The sequence below is a fragment of the Hippocampus guttulatus genome, chromosome 12 (genome assembly GCF_054856545.1).
Source record: "Hippocampus guttulatus isolate MCC_2025c chromosome 12, RoL_Hgut_1.0, whole genome shotgun sequence".
NCBI lineage: Eukaryota > Metazoa > Chordata > Actinopteri > Syngnathiformes > Syngnathidae > Hippocampus > Hippocampus guttulatus.
In genome coordinates, this window is record NC_141272.1 from 7,571,740 (window position 1) to 7,595,251 (window position 23,512).

The 23,512-nt window shown below is 41.2% G+C and overlaps 1 protein-coding gene across 1 annotated transcript in view; it reads left to right on the forward strand.

The window, feature by feature from the left end:
• The window catches only part of egfem1 (EGF-like and EMI domain containing 1), a 32,749-nt gene extending 16,271 nt beyond the window's left edge, over positions 1–16,478 (forward strand). The window contains exons 17-28 of the mRNA XM_086125318.1: positions 611–745; positions 1,066–1,200; positions 2,247–2,375; positions 10,222–10,353; positions 10,593–10,721; positions 11,121–11,246; positions 13,318–13,446; positions 13,826–13,954; positions 14,038–14,160; positions 15,717–15,842; positions 15,925–16,047; positions 16,275–16,478. Coding sequence (XP_085981444.1) covers positions 611–745; positions 1,066–1,200; positions 2,247–2,375; positions 10,222–10,353; positions 10,593–10,721; positions 11,121–11,246; positions 13,318–13,446; positions 13,826–13,954; positions 14,038–14,160; positions 15,717–15,842; positions 15,925–16,047; positions 16,275–16,348 — 1,490 coding nt within the window. The 3' untranslated portion in view covers positions 16,349–16,478. The remainder of the gene's footprint in view (positions 1–610; positions 746–1,065; positions 1,201–2,246; positions 2,376–10,221; positions 10,354–10,592; positions 10,722–11,120; positions 11,247–13,317; positions 13,447–13,825; positions 13,955–14,037; positions 14,161–15,716; positions 15,843–15,924; positions 16,048–16,274) is intronic.
• The last annotated feature ends 7,034 nt before the right edge of the window (positions 16,479–23,512 follow it).

Here is a 23,512-nt window from a genome sequence, read left to right on the forward strand (position 1 = left end):
AGGACAAGGGTGGAGTGGAGTTTTTGCTGCTGCTTTGGGACAGTCTTGGCAGTTTGCATGAAAATTTAACAACCCGAAGAATGATTATGGATGTTCCCATGCACATTTATCATGCATATATATGCACACATTTTCAACAATATCTACACAAAGAAAGCATTGTTTCAATTCAACTGCACTGACCTGTGAACAATTATGAGCGTTTTCCAAGGTAACGAATGTTGCATTGTCGTCAGGGTTCGTTCAAGGTCGCAAATGATCACCAAACGGTTGCCAGACGTTTGCCTACACTTTACTTGTCGCAAGAGAATTTTGAACAGGTTGAACATTTTTGTGCGACAAACTCGTGAGCTTGAACAAATCCTGATGTAAACTGGCCCTTTGCTACCTTCGCCAGCAGTTCCCACTCAGTGGGATAGCCTCTTAACAGTATGCTAAGAATCTGTTACAGTTTAATGTCAGCATGAAAAAGGGGTGAAACCATCCAAACAAACCATGAGCAAAATAACCAATAGTTACAGTTTGGTTGGCAAACACCATCAAAGAAGCTTTATGACACTTGAAATCCTCCAAACCGAGATTTTACGTGCGCTTGTCTTCTACTCCTCAGCTTGTCCCAGGTGGACGCACGGCTCTGGCTGTTCGGAGGAATGTGACTGTATTCGAGAACATTCCACTGGCTGCGACCCCAAGATGGGAAGCTGTATCTGTAAGCCTGCATACCATGGCTCACAATGTGAGAAAGGTATAATCCCTTCACAGGAAAACTGATCTCAATGTAATTATTTTGTTAGGCCACAGCAGCAAAATCTGCATAGCTGGAGGCATGCTTCATTAGGGCCACATGAATAACTTTCACAGGTCCAATCGCCTAAATTCCAGCACATTACTTGATCATCTTTTCATTGTGAAGTGTCAAAAAGATCCACTTTATTTCACAGTTGCAGAGCGTCAGTAGCACTCGCATCTGAAAGACAGTGTACTGTTCTGAAATGGCATTTTGAGAAACCACAAACCGTTCTCCACTTTATATGTACCGCTACGTGTTTGTGTGTCCCACTGTAGAATGTGAGCCCGGCTTCTTTGGCGCTGGTTGTGAGCAGCCTTGCGACTGCCCAAGTACGGGGTTGTGTGACCCCAAGACTGGGGAGTGCAGCCAGCAATGCCCTGCAGGCCTTAGTGGGAAGGGATGTCAGCTGGGTGAGACAAACAAACTTCAGCGTCTTTCTGAACCAAACTAAAGTAGTGTCACGATTGATAAACAGAAATGTGATCTTTGTGCTAGTTTTTTGCCTTGAACATTTGGCTCAAAAGTTTGAATTAAAAAAAAGAAAAAAAGAAAAGAGAATTGTTACAGCGCCCCCTGTGGTTTTTATTCATGATCAAGAGTGCCGCATAACTGTAAGAATACTTTATGGGAGAAAGCATACAGCTCAAGAGTGTGTCCACAAGTGTGGTTAATGTCCGCATACCTAAATGCTTGTATAAATATGTGCTCCATTATGGATGTCAACATAACTATAAAAAGGAGTGTTTTTGAAAGTGTTTGAGTAAGACTATAAAGGTTCTGCTGATGCATTAAATGTACAAGACAAGACTGTCCTGTTTTATTGCCAAATTATATTTGACCACAAGAATACATCTTCATTGAAAGATCAGCACTCTATTTTTATTAAATGTTGCCCTGTATGTACACTATGCGTCGCTTGTCTTTGTGCTGTTGAATAAGATTTCAAAACAAAGTTAAGCATTAACCAGCTATAACAGTAATCTCATACGCACAAGCTAATATTTGTGCCACCTGTAACTGCGGATTCATATTCTTGTAAAAATAGTCATGCAGGTGTTATGAGCTCTTGTTTTGGTTTTGAACAGCACATTTTCAAGAATTGATCCCATCCATTCTCCAAAATCTATTTAGAACTGGACCTTGGTGACAAACTTTACAAGAATGACTTTTTTCTGTCAACTCTCTCACGTAAAAAATCAACTATTGTCTATTATTGTAGATACCACTTGTCGTTATGCAAAAATGGGCCCCATTTGAAACTCTTGGATTATATTTCCCCCCCAAATGAATGCTAATGATGATGATCTTACACTGTACTATGTTGATCATGCATGTCTTAACGAAGACGTTAAAGTGGTGAAGTCATCATCATCATTATAACCAAAGTCTGATTTTTAAACTTTGTTTAGAATAATACATTAAAGACCAAAACATGTGCATTTCACGTTGACTACAGTGTGTCCTCCTGGCTACCACGGACCCGGCTGTCTACTGAGCTGCTCCTGTCACCCTGATGCTGCTTGTGACCCACAAACCGGCCAATGTGTCTGTCCGCCTGGAAGGAGCGGCCATGACTGTGCATCACGTAAGAAAATGCAGAATCACAAAATATAGTTGACCCCAGGTTGAAATTTCGCAGCAACTCAATGCAGAACAGTACCGGTACTTTATAAAACACACACCTCAATGAAGAGTATAAATGGCCCAAATGAAGATTGACAGAATTAAAATGTGTAAATCTAAAGGGGAAGTCAACCCAAAATTCTTCTTCACAAGAATATGCCCGAACTACTTCCACTAGTCTAAACACGGTATTCTGATTACTATTGTGATTGTGGAATATGAGCTAAGCGGCAAAATTCACCTGTTTTTGTCCATCTCAAGGGGCGGCCATCTTGCCACTTTTGGGCGACTGAAAATTATTTCACAGTTGTTCAGGGCTCGGGTAACGAGCTATCACAGCTCACCTGTTTTCTGAAGGTGAGCCATACTGTGTTCAGACTAGTGGAGACACGTAAGCCATAATACTGCAAAGTACTATTTTGGGTGGACTTCCCCTTTAAGAAAGTCTTGGTGTTTTGTAAGATTCCTTGGTTGCAATAAAGCACTAAGCATTTAGTTTTTGTAAAGAAAGTTCGATCAGTAGCCATGATTGACATACTAAAACTCCGACATGTATTTGTTACTTCTGCAGCATGTGAATCTGGGCCATTGGGTTAAGGATACGTCAATACATGCCAGTGCCAAAAAAGCTCTCTGGGGTGTTACCCTCTCACTGGTCACTGGATATGTGAGCTCCGTTCTACTGGACACAAATGTGTTTCTTTTAGAAGTTAGACATGCTGATCCCGACAGTACAGTATGAGGTTTAGGCAGCGACTGCTGCCACCGTGTGTTTTTCTTTCGTCATATCAGCTTTTCTCGAAGGTTCATTCACAAACTTTGGAGAGAAGTTGGTGGTTTGGTCCCCGGCCATTGCAACCATGTTGAAGTGTCCTTGAGCAAGATATTGAACCTACTGCTCATCAGTAGATGGTGAGGTAACAGTGTAAAGCCGAGGTAGAAAAGTCAGGGCCCATTTAACAACAATAATATATTATTCCAGCAGAGGACGCTGCAGGTCTAGTTTTCTGGTTTCTTGCTTCAAATGGATTATAAAAACAAATCACACAAAAGAATCACGTCCACTTTTGTCAGTGGCAAAACCATTACAAAACCCCACAACATAATGCAATATGTATTGTGTCTTAGACCGTACATAATTATTTCTATTTTATTCGTTACTTTCCGTTTATTTAGTCACCCAGTCCACGGGGAAATCGGGCAGGTTGATGCCATTAGTTAAACTGTCTTAATTCAATGATGATCTTCTGAATAATCTTTACTGTAAGTGTTCCATGAGGCTCAAAGCTTGGTACCACCTCAGAAGTAGCAGTATTGCCCTTAAAATCATGGCCATGCCCCAAGAGAGCACAGTCTCTTGTCCCTAGTCATAACATTCTCATGATTCACATCACTCTGATTGGACCTTACTGTGGAAATAAGCCGATCATTCTATCTCGGTTCTGTTTTCTGTAGGCCCTTTCCTCTCAAGTTGAGGTGTTCAGTTTCTCAGTCTGCCAGGCCTCTCCCTTCAGGAGAAATCAGAAAAAGGCCTGTGCTGTGAGATGTACCAGATCTCATTGGGTATTTTCTTTCCTAGAATCAAAATAGAAAGATATGGCCTTCCCTTTCAGTGGGATATTTTAGTTCACACACATGATTCAATAATGAGATTCATGACTACGGCAGAAACATTTGTTTCGCTGAGCCTTTATGGGATCTTGGGACTGCTTAACATTTCAGGCATATTTCTTTTTTCAGTGGAAGCGGGGCTGTTATGCTGACATTGGTCCGACATGTCGCTTGCTTTTGCAACTTTAGTGTCATATTCAAAAATAGTTTGTGTTTGTTGTAAATAGCGCTGTTCTTCCACTGTCACACTGGTTCATTGTCATTGCTGACTTCCTTGAGTGTAAATGACACCAGGAAGTTCGATTCTATTCTCTCTCCATCCATTCCCTTTCTGTGGTCTCTTCCTTCCGACTGTGTGGTCCTGCGTGGACCTTCTTTATGGGCTGACAGCCCTCTTTCTTCCACAAGCAGGGATCTGGAAATAATCCACCCGTTTTAAAGAGCTCATTTATCCCAGAGATGGAGTCTTTCAGTGATGACACAGTGTGTGCGCTAGTCATTGTGGACCATTTCTTCTATGCCTACCTATAAACTTTGAGAGAGGAAGTGGGATGGTCCTAAACTAACAAGTACCAGCAGACTGTGCACAGGCTTCTGTGGTTAATATGAAAGCTACTCACTCCCTCTTGGTATAAATAAACCACAAACCATAAGTTACATTGCATCAATTGACAGTATAGATTTGAGTCACTCCAGTAGTAGGTGGTGTCTCTTGCTTTTAGCGTGTTGAGGGGATTGCAGTGCCTTGGTGTAGGACATCTTAAGAGTCAGAATTCTATCGGATCTGTTTTGGCTTGTGCTAGAACTCGTTCAACTCAGTTAAGTGCAAATGCTGTATAAATCAGCTCTGCTGAAAATGCTGCCACAAAAAAAAGAAAACACTTGTAGACCGTTGTTTCTGAGGCAATTTGGATTCAGAAACATTAAACCATCAATAAAAAGAAAGCATTTTTTCCATCATGCCAAAAAAGTGGATCTCATTAGTGTGCATTTCCCTTTGAACTAAATTCTTGTAAGAGCAGGCTCTCCTAAAAATACTGCATCTGACAAAAAGGCATGTGCATAGCCATGGTACCACAAACTTCAGTAAAAGTAAACACGAGACAAGAACAAGTACTTTTGAAACAGTGTTGCCGTGGAGCTCATTTATGGTGACGGCATCCTCAGTGGGCCGGTTTTAACGACATCACAGCTGAACCACTGCCGTTGCACGCCAAGACGTCATGCTGTCGGCGTGGGAACGCGGTGATGGGCATGCCTGAAAGGATATGTACTTCGCTCACATTGAGGCTGAGGGTTGAAGGGACGAGTGGACAACATCAGAAGGAGGAGGAAGTGATGTAAAAACCAAAGGGAAACACCCTCAGCATATGAAACCGCCAAAAGTTAACTTTTCTGGTGCGCCCCAGTTTGTGGCTTCCTTTGGTTACATGGTCCACTGATTCCCTTATGGAAAGAAGAGGTGGTCTATTGAAAAAAACTGCTCATTGCTGAGACAATTGGTTCAGACTTTATAAATATATATGGAAGTAAAATGGAGCTCAGCGGGCATCAAGTCACGGACCTCTTCCAATGCTAAACATTTGGAAGCCGATTGTACACAGAATTTCTGGCATATTTTAAGAGTCATTATTCATGGAAACATTTAGGGAAGATATTTTAATATGACCACATTAATTTTGTGCTGCATTTGCACCTTTATCTGCACCAACACCAATGGAATCAACTCAGCTGAAGTTGATTCTTTTTTATTTTTATTTTTTATTTTTTTGAGGTGAATGAACAAAGTTCAGTCATTGAGAGCCCTCAGGGCGGCACAGTAGTCAAGTGGTTAGCACATCCGCTTCACAGCGCAGAGGTTGAGTTTTCGATTCCGGCTACGGCCTTCCTGTGTGGAGTTTGCATGTTCTCCCGGTGCTTGCGTAGGTTTTCTCCGGGTGCTCCGGGTTTCCTCCCACATTCCAAAAACATGCATGGCAGGTTAATGGAACACTCTCAATTGTCGCTAGGTGTGAGTGTGAGCGCGGATGGTTGTTCGTCTATGTGTGCCCTGCCATTGGCTGGCAACCGGTTCAGGGTGTCCCGCGTCTCCTGCCTGAAGACAGCTGGGATAGGCTGCGGCACGCCTGGTGAGGATAGAGCGGATTAGAAAATGGATGGATGGATGGAAAAAACACTCAAAAGCCAACTGAAATTGCCCAAAGGTTTCCCACAAGGCATGCTCCAACTGTTAATGACACTCACTGCATGTGTGACAGTCGATACCATATATATTCTACAGTATGAAAGCTGCTCTCAGATTGCAGGTTTTGATATTTCAAGGTCTGTTACAATAACACACAAATCTCATTTTATTGGAAATGTTCGTGTTAACACTGACAGTACTGTGTTTGCTCAAATATTTTTGTCGACCAACTACACACTCTTGAACAATCAGCGTCTGCCGATTTGACAATGAGAACCAGACGCTTCCACCAAGCAACAGACTGTCATGCCGTAAGTGGGCGCAGTAGCCTGGTTCTGTTTAGTTGTGCATTGGTGGGGCCTGCGGACTCAGCAGGTGCTCAAATTATGGGGTCTCTGGCCCCCAAAAAGGGAACGGCCTTCGAGCTGCTGCTGACTTTGATGTGTCCCCGATTCACCACACGTGTGCAACATCAACTCACTTAATGAATGTCGATGTTGTATAAATTCAAATAAACACTGACATTTGATTTTGCCATTTTCACTTGCTGATGTGACAGTGAAGACAAGTAGCGGAAAAGCCAAATAAGACTGACAAATAATAATAAAAAAATCATCCTTTTTTGTTTGTGAACTTGCCAACTCTGGCTGTTTTGATGTTTGAACTGGACCCACAGTGTGCCTGGACACCTTTTACGGTCTTGACTGTGGCCAGATGTGTGAGTCCCGGAATGGTGCCCATTGCCACCACATCACAGGAGCATGCCAATGGTGGCTGGGCAGGACCTCATTGCAATCTGGGTAAAGGAAGCCACATCATTAAAATGGGGTGTGAGGGAGGGCCTCGCTGCTGAACATCCTCTCTTGACACACAATTATCCCTAGAATGAGACATTAGCAAAAACATTTGGGCAACGGGGCACTTTTAAACAAAGGAGCCAAGATATCTTGGAGCAAATAAGGTTTAATCAAGGTCTGTTCTGACTTCTGACAAAGTATAGTGATGGAAATGTGAAATATGTCAATCCTTTAAATTGCCTCCTTTTTTGTTTGTTTGTTTGGTTTTCATTGTCTTTCATTATTTTCCCCAAAAATTGAAATAAAACCCTGAATTCATATTTCGTAAAGTGCAGGGAAGGGGCAAATCGATGCAACTCCTTACATGGCGTCACATAGTAGGGAAGGTTTCACAGACACATGTGAAAACAATGCAATGCAGTTTCCTTTAGGAAATGTGTAATGTGTATATTGTTTAATTAATAACACTCCATCAGTATGTCTTAAGGAGTCTTTTTCATATTTACAGTGTACATATATATATATATATATATATATACAGTATATATGCTGTATATATATATATATATATATATATATATATATAAAATTTTCATCATGAGTGTGCTTATTCATTTGTCACCAGTAGTGTCTCTCTCATCTAGGTTTCGTTCTTCATTGTATACTTGTGCTTTTTCTGCTTGTGTTGGCGCAAGTTGTGCATTAGGTGCTGACTGAGTAAGCACAAAAGAAACGTGAAAAAAGCGCTTTTGCATTTTGATTACAAATGAGTGCGTCTGTTTCGTCTTGAAGGTTGTACCGGTGGTTTATTTAGTGAGGCCTGCGAGCATGAGTGTGATTGTGTCCATATACTGTAGTGTGAGCCCCAATGTGAGCCCGGCTGGACAGGAGCCAAGTGTGACAAACGTAATTGTGGAAAACACTGAGGAAATTGAAAATTAATTCAGACACATTTGTATTTGCATGTGTAAGTGAACACCCAGCTTGTTTCGTGGGGTTCTCTGGTGCTTCCTGTGTGAGGCTGGTGTGTCATGTTGTCATGAGATGGGGAACTGTGGATGCCCTGCTGAACTCAGCGAGAGTAAAATGAGAAAAATAAGAAAGACAAGGAAAATATATTTTGACGAAACAAGCTGAATGCGGAAAATAATTTGAAGAAAAATTCTCTTGTAAGGTTTAAATAGGAAGCGATCAGGCAATTTAAACCTTCTATCCACACTTTTTGAAATTAGCTTCACAGTTGAAGTCAACACTGTTTCCACAAGGTACAATCTGAATGCTGATTACTGGACTCCAAGTTTAATGTTTATTATTTTTCTAATGCCCAAAAGTTTCCTGAAGTTGTACAAGGCTAACGGCCCCATTTTACAGCCCAGTGCAAGTCGAGCGCAAATCGCACTCTTACTGTGCACACAGATGGAGTTTTGTTTGATTCCTCGATAGTTCCCGCAACGTTGCATATCACCCTTATCCTTGAAAATGGCCAACAGCACACCTTTCCTCCATTTGTCTGGGGCAACTTCTCACCCCCTAGAATTTTATTGCCCAACTCCTTGTTGGAAAGGCAATTGTCGTTGCTTCTTCTTGTTGCTTCTTACTGCACCGCGTTTGCCTAAAATGTTTTTATATGATAATGTTGTGCAGCAAATGCGCACAGTTACACTACTTGATGTAATATTTCATCTTGTGCTCCGTACCATTTATGTACCAGCCCACCCCCAACACCACCTTAGCTCCCTTCCTCTCCGCACATACTCCCCAGACATCTGATAAATGTTACACACCAGTTGCCAAGTAAAACAGAAGGCATTGTTTTTGTCTCCTCAGCAGCGGATAAGGGCTTTTGGAAGGCAGACATGCATAATGACAGCTCCGTAATTGCCTCTTTAGTCTGGAGTCCTTTCTTATCTGTTCCCCACGCTGCCTGCTGCTGCCTGACTGAGTGCGGCGGCGATCTCACCCACAAACATGTTGGGTTCACAGATTCATGCACTATGACTGATGGTTTGGAGGATTGCGTTCATTCTTGTTGTATGCACAAATGTGTGCATGGAGAAAGGGTGTGTGAAAAAATGTTATCCCCATTTGGGTTTGGGCACCAGAGAATGTCGATGACTTTTGTGACCAGTTAGGATTGAAAGTCGCTATATTTTCACACAATCCAGTAATGCAAGAGAGAGAACATTTCTGACGACACACTATGCAGTATTTAAAAGCCCTCTCTGTTGCTTTTGCACTTTTTAAATGATGAGATGTTATGTGAGTACACTAAGGGCGCTTTTGTTTTTAAATCTTGATCACATTCTATCAAAACAAATGCAAAGTGTTCCCACTGAATAATGAGACAGATATCGCAGTCAAAGGCAATGAGATAAGCTGATTAAAAGTACTGTATTGCTTTTTTTTTTTCTGCCAGTGCATACCTTACTGTTAAAAGGCAGTGCTGTTGAGGTTACATTGTTGGGAGCAGTCTTAGTATGGGCATCTACATGGGACATTCACTAAATGCAACAAGGATGGGACTATTAATCCCGGCTCTGGCCTTCCTGTGTGGAGTTCGCATGTTCTCCCCGAGCCTGCGTGGGTTTTCTCCGGGTACTCTGGTTTCCTCTCACATAACATAAATATGCATGGCAGGTTGATTGAACACTCCAAATTATCCCTCGGTGTGAGTGTGAGCGCGGATGGTTGTTTGTCTCTGTGTGCCCTGCGATTGGCTGGCAACCGGTTCAGGGTGTCCCCCGCCTACTGCCCGAAGACAGCCGGATATACAGTATATGTGTATTGTTTTTACTTAATGTAAAACTACTTGACGTGTATGTATGCTGAATACACATTGTATGATGGATAAAAAGTCTATAGTCCCTTGCTCAAATGCCAGGTTTTGTGTTAAAAAATGAGATCAGTATTTATCATTTCAAAACTTTTCCCACCATTAATGTGACCTAATAACTCAATTAGAGGGGAAAAAAGTCTTATGAAGTACCCCTTCATAAGACTTTTTTCTTATGAAGGTGTTCACTTTTTTTTAAAAGTGAACACCTTTGGAATTACAGCTTAATATGTTCAACCTTTTTTCATCTAAATTTGCACGGGGTTTGTACATTGCACATTATATGTTGCTTTATTCATTTCATATATTAATCATATCTCTTGAGTTTTTGCTGAATGGTGATATTGGTTTGTTTGTTTGTTTGTTTTGTGTGTTATGTTAGCTTGTGCTGCTGGTATGTTTGGGAACAACTGTAGTCAACTATGCCAGTGTTCAGGAGACCATGAGCAGTGCCATCCAGTTACGGGGAACTGTAGTTGTTTACCTGGTTACTATGGAACAAGTTGTGAGTTACGTGAGTACACTTTTAAAACCACTTTACTTCTGCTTGAATATTGGAATGCAATGCTCAAGGATTCCTTAGTTTTATATGGCCTTGCATTGTGAGAATCAACAGAGTGTCCTTCAGTCACAGGCCATATTTTTAACCATCCATCTGTCTGAGCCCATTTTATGATAATCAGTACATACAATACACCATTCCCGACTTGATATGTTTCCTTCCACGTATTCTTTTTGGCTATTTTGTGGTAGGATGTCGCTCAGGCACTTATGGACCAAACTGCAAGTGTCGATGCCGTTGTCTCAATGGTGGCCGCTGTGACTTCCGAACGGGGACATGCCGCTGTCCTCCGGGCTTCATCGGAGCTGACTGCAGCTCATGTATGTTTGTTACATTAACACCTTCATTTCTTTGCTTGATTTATCCGTCTACCATTTTCCATACGGCCTGTTCTCTTCTGAGACAAGCGACACAGACATGTGACAATGTAGACTTCCTTCTTGCGTAATATGAATGCACAGAATGACTCAAAATAAGCCACACGGGACAGTTGACGGAGGAGTAACCATGTCTGTGGAAGGTAGCCGGCATATCAGAGCGCATCCACACTTCTACTGTGACATATAGACTCACATGATAAAGCAAAAACCAACCTAACATCGCTCCCCCTTCTGTGCTTCCAAAATATGAAATCATGGCAAATTAGTTGGGGATGATGACTGCACTGAAAAAACTTTTTCACTTAACCATCGGACTAATTCCTCGTTTCTCCCCTACAGCCTGCCCAAGTGGGTACTATGGCAAAGACTGTGCTAAAGTGTGTTCCTGCGGAGAAGGGGGTCAGTGCCACCCAATAAATGGAAGATGTATTTGTGCAAGTGGCAAAATGGGGCAGTCCTGTCAAGGTACTGAAAGGCATCACTAATGATCAAAGAGATTTTTATAATGAATCGTCCCACGACCTTTTTGCACTCCTACCTAATGCAAAGACCAGATTGAACATTATTTTATACCCTCAATGTTGTACATCTAAACAGTGTTATCTGATTTCATTTGATTTACTGAAGAGGTAAACACATTACAAGATATAAAAATTTAAATCGGAAGAAAGAAAGAAAAGATCGCCAATGGATGTCGGAGTTGATCACGGTTTATATGTTCAAAGGGAGTAGGAAGAAGAAGTAGAAAAACGAATCTAATCCGAGCCCGGTGTTCTCTATTACGCATATCAAATTATTACATGAGGAGGTTTTTTTATATGTATCCCAAAATATAATAAAAAAACAAACAAACAAAACACACTCCTCTTAACATATGTACTGTATTTTATGTATAAGCGTGACTTTTAAACTCTTATACCTATACATGCAGACAAAAACAAACAAAAAAACGTTATACACGTGTGCTGATAGGCTTATATTATTATGTAACATTTTTAAACCTCTTTATGAACACAGTAAGTGATTCACACCTTTTCAATTCATGTGTCATCATTATTAAAAAAATAAAATAAAATCCCAAAACACCTTTAACAAGTCAGTGACAAGTCAGTAAAACAACATGAATGAATTACCTTTTAAAGGGAAACATTTTTAGAAATGTACAAATGTGTTCAGGCTGTGAGTTGGTATCACAGATGATTTTGGTCAGTCCTAGAACTTGGATATTTTATCAGTCTCTTCAGTAAACATCGACTTTAAGAAACACATTCTAGTGTTGGGTCTCAAATGATTACAGACTGCTTTGCTGGGAAACAGAAGGCAATCTGGTTCATCAGCATTTGAGCGATTGTAAACGGGGGTTTCCAGCCCAGGATGCACTCTGTACCCACTTCTCTATCCTCTTGCACATGTGTATTCACCAATTCTTAAATGTCTCTTGTTCAATGTTTACAGAGACATATAAGCAGCTCGTTTTCTGTGTTGCATGTCACTGGACTTGGCAAATAAGCAAATAAATACACATGGAAATCAAAGACATCTTCCATGTTGTTTTCCCAAGCTAAATTGCCCAGAGAAACATGATTATTCTTTATATCAGTGCCAAATTGGACTATTTTGCCTCTCTTTAATGACCTGCTGATTAAATAAACAAAAAAGGGGTTGTCTCTGAGTGCTTGCAGAAGTGCTTCATGTTGTTCTCCGATTGTTGGTGCATTGTTTTAATGTCTTCTGATTTGTGTTGCGTGTCCCGATGTCCTTGAAATATGTAGACAATAAGTCCATTTCTGATATCTTTTGCATAGTTTACATAAACATGGAACATTATTGCCCGGCATGTCATGATATTTTTATTCAAATGAGTCACTTCATTTTCATGCCAGCGCAAGTTTAGTCTACTGTGTTTGAGGCCATGTTGAGCTTCCCGGGGCATTCCGATGCATGAAGTTGCCGTGCCCTCGGATCATCTGACAATTTGGTAATAGAAAGTGGCCTGTGCTTGGCGTAAAAACGGGTGTGTCATCATTATCCTGCCAAGGCAATTGTTTAGTTCAGAGTGCTTCTGAATTTGGTAATGTGTCACGCCTCACTGAGCATTTCTACCTTTCCCCGCCGCAAATTTGCTTCCAAAAAGTAGACTACCGTATTTTCCACACCGGATTATGAGGCGCACCTTCAGTGAATGGCCTATTTTGTAATTGTTTTCATACATTGGACGCACCACGTTATAAGACGCAATGTACAATGCATCCACTAGATAAAGCTACGCCCAAGGAAACGCCAACAGAACGATCAGATGTCAGTAAAACGTATGTAATAAAGCGGCGACACAGTCGCAAACACCCCATTACGCCCAATTTTCATCTCGCAAAATACCAAAAGAAAGAAAACTCAGAACTCAAAAACAGTTAAACTTGGCTTTACTCTGGACTGTGTACGAAAATAGGGCCCTCACTAATTTTGTTGTCGTGCAGTCACATTGCTGTGATTCTGATTGCTGTTGCAATGTCCTGACAATTTCTCAATATTTCTCCAGTGTGTCCCAGGGGGCGTTATGGCCTGCAGTGCCGACACACATGCAGATGTCAGAATGGTGGTCTGTGTGATCCTGAAGATGGTAAATGCAAATGTGGCCTTGGCTGGACCGGACCAGAATGTGATACAGGTTAGCGTTACGATACACCTGCATGATAGGCGATATGGTTGTTGAATATTCCAACTCTAACGAAAAACAAAATGTGTTTTCATACTCCAAAATAAGTTGGCTCATTGTATTCGATGCCCATTTAAGATTGCGTCTGATTTGTCAGTCAGATAAAAACATGCAATTATGTGTCGTCCCTGTCATACGTGAAACATATGTTTTTGATATATTGTGCAGCCCCAATAGATGCTTTGAATTTTACACCAAGTAAAACATGCATATCATTATTCCCCGGTTGCATTTCATGCTACTTTAAATCAGGTGTCATTGTATGTACGTAGTGTAACAAATGTTTGAATGAATCCCAGTAATGTGTTCTGTCATTCGTGTCTGTGAGTAGTCTGTTCACAGGGAAAATATGGTGAAAATTGTTCTCAAGACTGTCCTTGCCTCAATGGTGGGACATGTGACCGCTTTTTTGGCACCTGCAACTGTACAAATGGGTACTACGGCCACGCGTGTCAACATAGTATGCAACCACCTTTTGCTCATTTTTTTCCCCATTATTAGCATAGTTGTAATTGCTTAAAAGTTGCTTTCTTGCATTTCTAGAATGCCCGCCTGGATATTTTGGCTTCAACTGTGGCCGTACATGTGACTGTCAGCCCGGGCAGACCTGCGATCACGTGACAGGACAATGTGTGTGTTCTCCGGGTTACTACGGGCCTCAGTGCAGTGAGTGCTTGTTTGGATTTCAAAGGGTTTCTGAAACATTTAGTGAGTCACATGCAGTATATCAAGAAAGAGAAGAATGAACATCTTTTGAGACTGGCATTTCCATTGTTTTTGTCAGCGGTTGACTTATGTTCTGCATAAAACAGTGAAACGAAATACAATTTCTGTTTGTGGTAATAAATGATCAATTAAGCTTTCACTTTATACATACTGCATACTGTAAGGTACAGTGTACACAACAACAATCACTGCTATCACTACTTATACCTCCAACCAAAAAAAAAAAATTCTAAAGAATTCACAATGGCAGCTATAGCGATCGTATCAGTAACATGTCTAAAAATTGTGTGTGTGTGCTCGCACATGTGTGAAGGTGTGTGCTGTCATCTTACTCTCTACTTTAAAATGAAGTATTTTTATCCATCTAAAAATTATATAGATTTTTTTACTGTGAATAAGTACAATTACCAGTATATGGCCACTGGGATTCCCTACTTGTAATGCTGCATGGACAGATGTGAGCATGCATGAAGAGAACAGTTCCAAAATGTCTGTGGGGTTGTTTTTGAGGGGAGACAGACAGGCCTGGAGCAAGGTGGGAGAGCAGATGGATTGGTTATTTGATGACAGACATGTGTTTCCCCGCCGCTTAATGCATTCCTCGACCATCCTGGTGCCCTCCTGCCTGCTTGCAAGGATCTCACACGGCGTGTGAGCATTTAAATGGCCACTTCAGACACGGCAGGAGGGACAGCCAGCATAGAAACATCGTTGACTCGATGTGTGCGTTTGTGTCTGAGGAACAAAATGTGGAATTCATTCCGGTTAAAAAACAAACAAAAATTCTTTGTCATGATGATACATTTGTGGGTACCTCTATTACACTGACTACTACTTTTGCACTGTCATGAGTGAAATGTGTTCTGGGACACTTGTCTAGCTCCAATTTGTTGTCACCATCATAAAAGCTTAGGAACAATATGACTGATGAAATTAAAACGAAAGAATTGTTAACAGTAAGACGTTTAAAAAAAAAAAACAAAAAAACGCTCAGTCTTGTTGACAAATGATGAAGTCATGATGTGGAAAATCACAGGTGCATCTCACGCTTCTCACTTTTTGGCATTCTTAATGCTTACAAAATTTAAAAAAGTTCAACACTGGTCATAGTAAACCAATACAAAGGAACAACTGGCGTAAGTGATGACGTGCATGATGATATTTGAAGTCTCGCTGCTTTTGCATGCTCCTTCAGGCTCATATTGTTTGGAACAGGCGTCACAAAACGCTACAAAAGCCAAAGTAAAAGCTAAATGTGCAGAGGGATGTCGCGGTCATGCGGGATGGTAAGCATGATGCCTTGCATGACAGTATACATGGGAACGGTGGAGGCTCCAAAGTTTCATTTTGTTTTTTGAGGTGAAGTTTTCCAAATAAATTGGTAAAATTTTGAATGGACACGTTGGATAACAGCTGCATATATGTCTGTGAGCAGGGTCATTCTCTCTGAAGAAATAAAGATAGTTTTAGTTTTTTTTTTATTTTTTGCTTCTCAGGATGTGAAGCTGGCAAGTTTGGCCAAAAGTGTGAAAGGTCATGTGACTGTTCAGGTGGCTCATGTGACCCATCTACCGGACGTTGCCTCTGTCCTCCAGGAAGGACTGGACGGAGGTGTGAAAAAGGTAAATCGACTGATCAAAACAGAGCCGGCATTTAGAAAATAAAGATTTCCTCCATCTTTCTGTCTTCCCTTGTTGTTCTCAGAGTGCAGTGGGGACCGATTTGGCCCAGACTGCTCTCTGTCTTGCCAGTGTTCCCACGGGGTGCGCTGTGATGGGGTGAATGGACGCTGTCAGTCCCCACTCACCTGGCTGGGCCCCACCTGTGGTGAAGATAACACACACACACACACACACACACACACACACACACACACACACCATATGCCTCTCTGCCTCACTCTGTCTCTTTCGATTGCTACGTGTTTCTCCTTGACAGTTATTTTAATGTGCACCCAGCGTGGAGTCAGGCTTTGGTCTGTCTTCCATTTTACATCCTCAAAGAACATTTGTTTTGAATTTTCGATTTGCGCTGATTTCTTATTTCTCTTTCAGCACCGTTTCACCCAACACGTGGACAGCTGAATTTTTCTGTCCTGAAGAACGAGCAGGCAGTAAAACCGTATTAACACCAACATTGAAGCACATGACTCTGCTGGCTCTTGGAAGCTTCCCACAGGTAAAGGTGGTCTGGAATCGTGTGACAGAAAGTAGTGTTCCATCACTGAGCCTGGAGTTCAAGACTATCAAGCAAATAACTTGACTCGTGAGCCGGCCTCAGAGTACCACAAACGGTTCCCTTTTAAAGACTCTTTATTCCTTTATAAGGCATTATAGGGGGAAGCGCTTCAGGTATGCGTGATCAACATATAAAGTAATTGAATGAACACATTTTGATTGAGTGATCGTCTTTCCAGAGTGGACCCCTCCTTTCACCCAAGCATATGTAATTGGCTCGCCGCAACCGTGTGCATGTATTAATTCTAGCACAGACAGTATTTACGGGGTTAGGTTTTAGTTCGCATCTGTAGGTGAAGAAGAAATTTGAAAAAGAAAAGAAGTTAACTGCAAAAGTTAATTGCCCATTTAAAATCACGTTTTTCAAGGTGTGGTTTTTGTAAAGCCGTTATCTAATTTACCAACAGCGTAATACAGAATACCTGTATATTTGTAAAGGCAAATGTGTATACCGTCTCACTATTTGCATTTATACGTCCACTTGGCTGACTCAATTTCTGTATATTTGTTCATACAAAACTATTGCATTGTATTTTGTGTTAAACCCCCAAAAAAACATCTCACCAGTATCCGATTGCCTTTGTTTAATGGATTAGCTTTTTTCTCACGGTAGCAAACTCTTATACACACATTGAAATATTTAGGATATCTTTGTTCATTTATTTCAATTGTTAGAATTTCTAAATCAAACTGCGGGCATTATGAATTCACCAAAGGCTTCCTTGTTGCAGTAAACGTGGCAGATCAAAATACTGCAGGCAAAACGTGCATGTGTGGCATTTCTTTGTCATGTGAGAACTGGATTAGCAGCTGGCAAAGATTGTTGCTGATTGTAAATGATAACATTAACTGGTGTAAATATTTGTTCTGATTCACCTGCAGCATTGACATTGTTTTGCAAAAGAATATTTCAACAAGAAAATGCATTTATGTGTCAGGGGTGCCTTCTACCAATGTTCTGTTTTTTGTTTTTTTTCTACCTACTTACAAGTTGGTGGTGCTATAGTGTGTTGGCATGTGTTTACTAGATAAAATTGTGTCTTACTATTGTATGTCCTGAGTGAAAGTCTCATTGATGGCTATATGTTGATCAATGAACCCCAAAATAACAATAAAGAAAATTGTGAAGACTTGCTTTGAATTATCTCTCAAGCATGTGCACTGGAACACAGTGTTGTGTGCAATGGATTTGCGTGAAAGGAGAGATACAACATTTTTCAAGTGCACTGGAGCATTTTCTTTACCGTCGGCCAAAGGTGGTTGCGGTCTAGCAGAGGCAGGCAGGTGCCTGTGCCGAATGTGCACGCATCCCAGCATCCCCAGGGTGACTGATGGGTGAACAACCCAGTAGTGGCAAATGGAAATCACCACGCATCCTCCCTCTGGTGTCGGTGATGGATGGACGGGGGGCTGCTCCAGCTCAGCCCGTGTTGTGACAGGCTGCAAATGTACCCCAATAATGTTTATCGGTGAGGCCTTCATCTTCAGATGACACACACCTGTTTCCAGTCAAACAGGCCCAGAAAGGCCATCCATCCTACAAACTCTGGGTGGGAACTGTATCCCTATATATCAGACCTCCGTATTGCACGGCTATCGAAAGTAACCTTTAAAAATGCCATATACTGTACAGTTATGTGGACCTCTGTATAGATAGTGTAGGTCTAAATGTTTAATACAGAACTTGAGATGTGATTAAAAAGTAGATTTCCAGCAAGATTTTGAGAATTTTCACAAACTTTGGCCATCTATAATTTAGAATTACAGACATTACACGCAGAATACTGCGCCTCAATTTTTAGGGACTCAATATTAGTTGGAAATCTGACATTATTTTAATGTAGTCAAGACGAGTGAGTCGATGCACAAGTTCTTCACACATTGTGAGGGTTTAAGATACTGTAGTTTGGGTAAAAGTTTCATCTTCAGGGCTAATCACTAAAACCTCAGTTTTGTCCTGATTGAGCTGTCGGAATTTGATGACTTCATATAAATACAATGTTATTACCTTGTGTCAATTGGCCCTGTGTTTTCAGGATCCACAGCAATATACAACTGTGTCTCATCAGCATAGCTGTGGAAGCTGACGCCGTGCCACTTGATGACATCCCCAAGAGGAAGCATGTAAAGATTAAAAAGTATTGGGCCTAAAATCGAGCCCTGAGGAACCCCACATTTAATTTCATGGACTCTGGAGGAACAAATATCCAAAATTCAAAATGGACCAAGTTTTTAAGTCTGTTTTATAAAATGTGGCGATCTACTGTGTCAAATGCAGCCCTTAAATCCAGTAACACCAATACTGTTAGTTTTTTCATGTTTGCATTACACTTGGCATATTTTAAAATCCTGAAAAGAGCTGTCTCTGTACTATGGTTCATCCTAAAACCAGACTGGTATTTCTATAAAATATTATTTGTATGTAAAAAAAAAAAATTAATTGGAGAAAAACTAGTTTCTCTAAAATCTTACTTAAAATGGTAAGTTGGATACAGGTCTGTAATTCTTAAAAACTCTGGGGTCCAAGCTGCTCTTCTTGAGAAGAGGCTTCACCACTGCCGTTTTAAAGGCGACAAGGAATACACCCATCTAAAGAGAGCAATTGATGATATTCAACATCTGTTCCTCAAAGAATCCATAAAATGTCTTTAAAAGTGATGTGGGGATTGGATCTAAAAGGCAGGTTGTTGGATTTACGAGAAAACTCGACTAAGTGACCTTGCATCAACCAGTGCAAAACTCCCCAGTGTTTCCTCCGCTAAAATTAACTTCAAATTGATATGATGCCATAGTCATAGGTGTCAAACTCAGGTCCTGGAGGGCCGCTGCCCTGCATGTTTTCCAAGTCTCCCTGTTGCAACACACCTGATTCAAATGAACAGATCATCAGCAAGCTCTGCGGAAGCCTGACATTGAACCTGTTCATTTGAATCAGGTGTGTTGCAACAGGGAGACTTGGAAATCATGCAGGTCAGCGGCCCTCCAGGACCTGAGTTTGACACCTATGGCATAGATGATTCTGGGAAAAGGTCCTTCCATCAACAAAACTAGTGATGGTCTTAGACTTTTCACAAAGTACTGTACATCTAACAATGCTCAGCCTCTAAATATAAGTTATCATTTGCAAATATGGAGGTTTCACTTCACTTTTCCTTTTCATCATCCCAAAATGTTACACATTTTAAAACAACCAAGTAAAGTAATTGTGCTTAAGGTCATTTATAAATGGTTCAGTGTTATAAGTAGTCTGCCTATCTGGGGGGCTGGGGGGTTGCAGGAAACAGATTAAATAGCCTGGAAAAGGTAAGATCAGATCATGGGTACTTTTTCGTTGTAATTAGGCATGCACCACTTTTTGCATGGAGATTCTATCACTTTTACAGCCTTCGCCTCACGTCCCAGTGATCATTTCTAACCTCTGCGTTGAACCAGATATCCCAAAGCAACGGAATGTTTAAGCTCCAGCTGACAGTGCCGAGGGCCAAGATAAAAAGAATGAGGGTGATCATATGCCATTAGTTTGGTTGCTGCCAAGAAAAATAAGTATAAAAAAAAATTATGTCAAGATGGCAAATAAGATGTGTATCAAACAGTCTTCCATTTTACCACATCAACGCGTAGACCGCATTTGCAATTTATTTTTGAGTTTATCTTTACAGGGGGTGGAAAAAAAGATCCGAAAAACTATAAGGAAAACCCTGAAGCTCTGAAGAGTAGTAAAGAACCATAGTAAAGTAGTAAAGCTTTTCATTACATGATCATCAGTATTTGTTTAATGTATTTATTTCCACAAGTGCTTTTCATTCAAAAATTAGGACATTTGACCCTGAACTTTCAAAGTATGTCAAGATTCACGTGCCTGCACAAAAATACATTTGAGGAATACACCCGCCAAATTAGTGTTGTCGTCAAATGTACCCCATGAGCGGAGGATAACCAGAATTATTTCGATATTGATGAAGTTTTGAGATCAAGGGAATTTTGCGACACAATACAGTAATATGTTAAAGTATATATATTAAAAATGTTCACATTTCTGAAAATACGTTCAAAATTATCATATCCAATTCTTTAAATAGACTGTGGATGAGCATTTCTAGCAGGCTCCTTTAGAATAGTGCCAAATATTACATTTCCCTTAAAGTGTCAAACAAGATCATGGATTTGCAAACAATGAAACTAAATGATCACGCAAACGGAATCAAACAAGCGGCAACAGACCAGAATGTATAAACAAGCTGGATCAGCTTTGACACCTTGGGAACTTATCACACGAGTGAGACACATAGGACTTGATAAAACAGGCACGTTTTTTTTATGGTGTTTGTGAATGTGGTGATGTGACACTACAATTTCAAAACCTAAGAAGCAAAAATTAAAATTTGAACACAAAAAGAAAAAAATCTCATTTCATGAAATGGACATGATAAAAAAAATTGTGAAGCAAGCCACAACCAGCAAAGCAAGAAACAGAGGAAAGTTTTTTTAGCTGTGGACCGGTTTATGCTGCGGTACATACATCCCCTCGCCGCCTCAAAACCTGAAAGTGCTCAGATGCACACATTGTACAGCGGTGGCCGCAATTCCGGGCCTAACCAGGAATGCCTAAGCGATGCAAATGCTAATGACAGTGAGACTGAGGAAAATAGACCCAAACAGGTGAAAAATAATTGAAATTTTGACCCAAATAGTTGTTCAGTAAAATAAGTCACTTGTAATTGAATGTATGTCACTTCTAATTGAATTTATTTCAAACGGCAACTTAAGCTAAGCTACTTTCTATTCGGAACAGCCAGGGATGTTTAAGGAGACGATAAGCAGAGAATTCAGGCCACGCCCATCCTTGCCGCCCGCTCCAAAACAGTTTCCCCTGGGGTCTGAGTCAGCATGTTTGCCAAGTCAATCAGTGTGAGAGCTGCCAGCTACAGTAGCACCGCTCTCTGGGGATCATGATGTATGTTTCAGTTACATGCCATGCAGGGATGATTGCCTGGACCAACGGCATAGGAAAGGAAGAGAAAGGATGTCGAAAAAAAAAATGGGGCTTGTTCAGGATCTGTGCTGAGGCCTGCGTGATGGATTTGAGGATGGGGTTCTGCCAGATGCCCTATTAGCTGAGTGGCTTCAAGCCCCGGAAGGGCTGCCCACATTGTGCCCACCTGTCTGGAAGCATACATTCTATCAGCATAGCACGTTTTGGATCATGACTAATAATAATTACACATGGCCCTCCCACCCGGGCACTTAACGTTACTTTATGGCTGGTGGCACGGCGGTCGACCGGTTAGCACATCTGCCTCACAGCGCAAAGGTGCAGTTCAACTCTGACCTTCCTGTGAGGAGTTTGCATGGTCTCTCTGTGCCTGCGTGGGTTTTCACCGGGTACTCCGGTTTCCTCCCACATTCCAAAAACATGCATGACAGGTTAATGGAACACTCTAAATGTTCCCTCTGTTCGGTTATGACCGAGGCGAATAATGTTTTAGGATTCCAAAAATTCAGGCTCAGACAAAGTGCGATTACAAAAATATTTATTAAAGAAAATCACACTGACAAGTTATAAAATGAGATTGCTGGTCACAAGGTGCCAGGAAAAAGACAACGCATGAAACGCTTGCAAAGGCAAGGCAAGATTCAATAGAACACTGAAAATACTCAAACAAAACACCCAAAAGTCCAATAACACAAAAACAAAGAGCAATACCAGAAACACAAAAATACTTGCAAACAAGCATCTATGAACAATATGACAGCAACTATGAATGGTACCTAAAGGTTTAACAAACAAACAAACAAACAAAATCACACTTGAAGTACAACAGCAAGCAAGGTCAAGAATGTGACAAAGCATCGCACAACTCGGGGTCCTTAAATACACAGCCTAGCCTGATGGGAAAACGAGGCACAGGTGCTGGAATCCAATCAAGACAAAACACGACACCCTAGGTGTGAGTGTGAGTGTGAATGGTTGTTTGTCTATGTGTGCCATGCGATTGGCTGGCAAACATTTGAGGGTGTCCCCCCGCCTCCTGCCCAAAGACAGCTGGGCACTCCCCGCGACCCTTGTGAGAATCAGTGGATCAGAAAATGGATGGATAGATGTTACTTTAAGGGCGGCCCGGTAGTCCAGTGGTTAGCACGTCGGCTTCACAGTGCAGAGGTACCGGGTTCGATTCCAGCTCCGGCCTCCCTGTGTGGAGTTTGCATGTTCTCCCCGGGCCTGCGTGGGTTTTCTCCGGGTGCTCCGGTTTCCCCCCCACATTCCAAAAACATGCATGGCAGGCTGATTGGATGCTCTAAATTGTCCCTAGGTGTGAGTGTGGGCGTGGATGGTTGTTCGTCTCTGTGTGCCCTGCGATTGGCTGGCAATTGATTCAGGGTGTCCCCCGCCTACTGCCCGGAGACGGCTGGGATAGGCTCCAGTGAGGATCAAGCGGTTCGGAAAATGGATGGATGGATGGATGTTACTTTATAATGCCAACAAGTCATGCCAGTGAAACGAGGCTGATATGTGCTCATCAACACATGATGATGTTACACACATTGCTATGAATTCATTTCAGTTTAGGTAATTTCAGAGGCAGTGGATTTTTTTGGGGGATATTCTACTGTATTAATACCTAGCAAAATTATGGAAGCAATTTCACATGCACCGGGGGATATGTGGCCAATGTGGGGTAGCGAAAGTTCCTGCCGTTTAGTGCCCACATTTAAGTGAAGGTTTAATGCAATTTTACACTTTTAAACCATGCTGGTCACATAGAAATGATGGGATGCATATATGTTCTATATTTGCTATACTTGTTTAAAATTAAATAAACAGCATCTGAACCACACATTGCCCCCCCCCCCACCCCCCAAAAAAACTATTTAGAATTGTTGGAGTAACTTAATGCCACTTGGGGGCAGTCGACATTAAATCTCAACTTGTATATCTATAAGAAAAATAAAATAAAATAAAAAATAAAAATACATATTTTTTCTGCAGTGCTTATAGATATACATGTTGCCATTTAATGTCTAAGTTAAGTTGAACCAATGGTTTCACATAAACA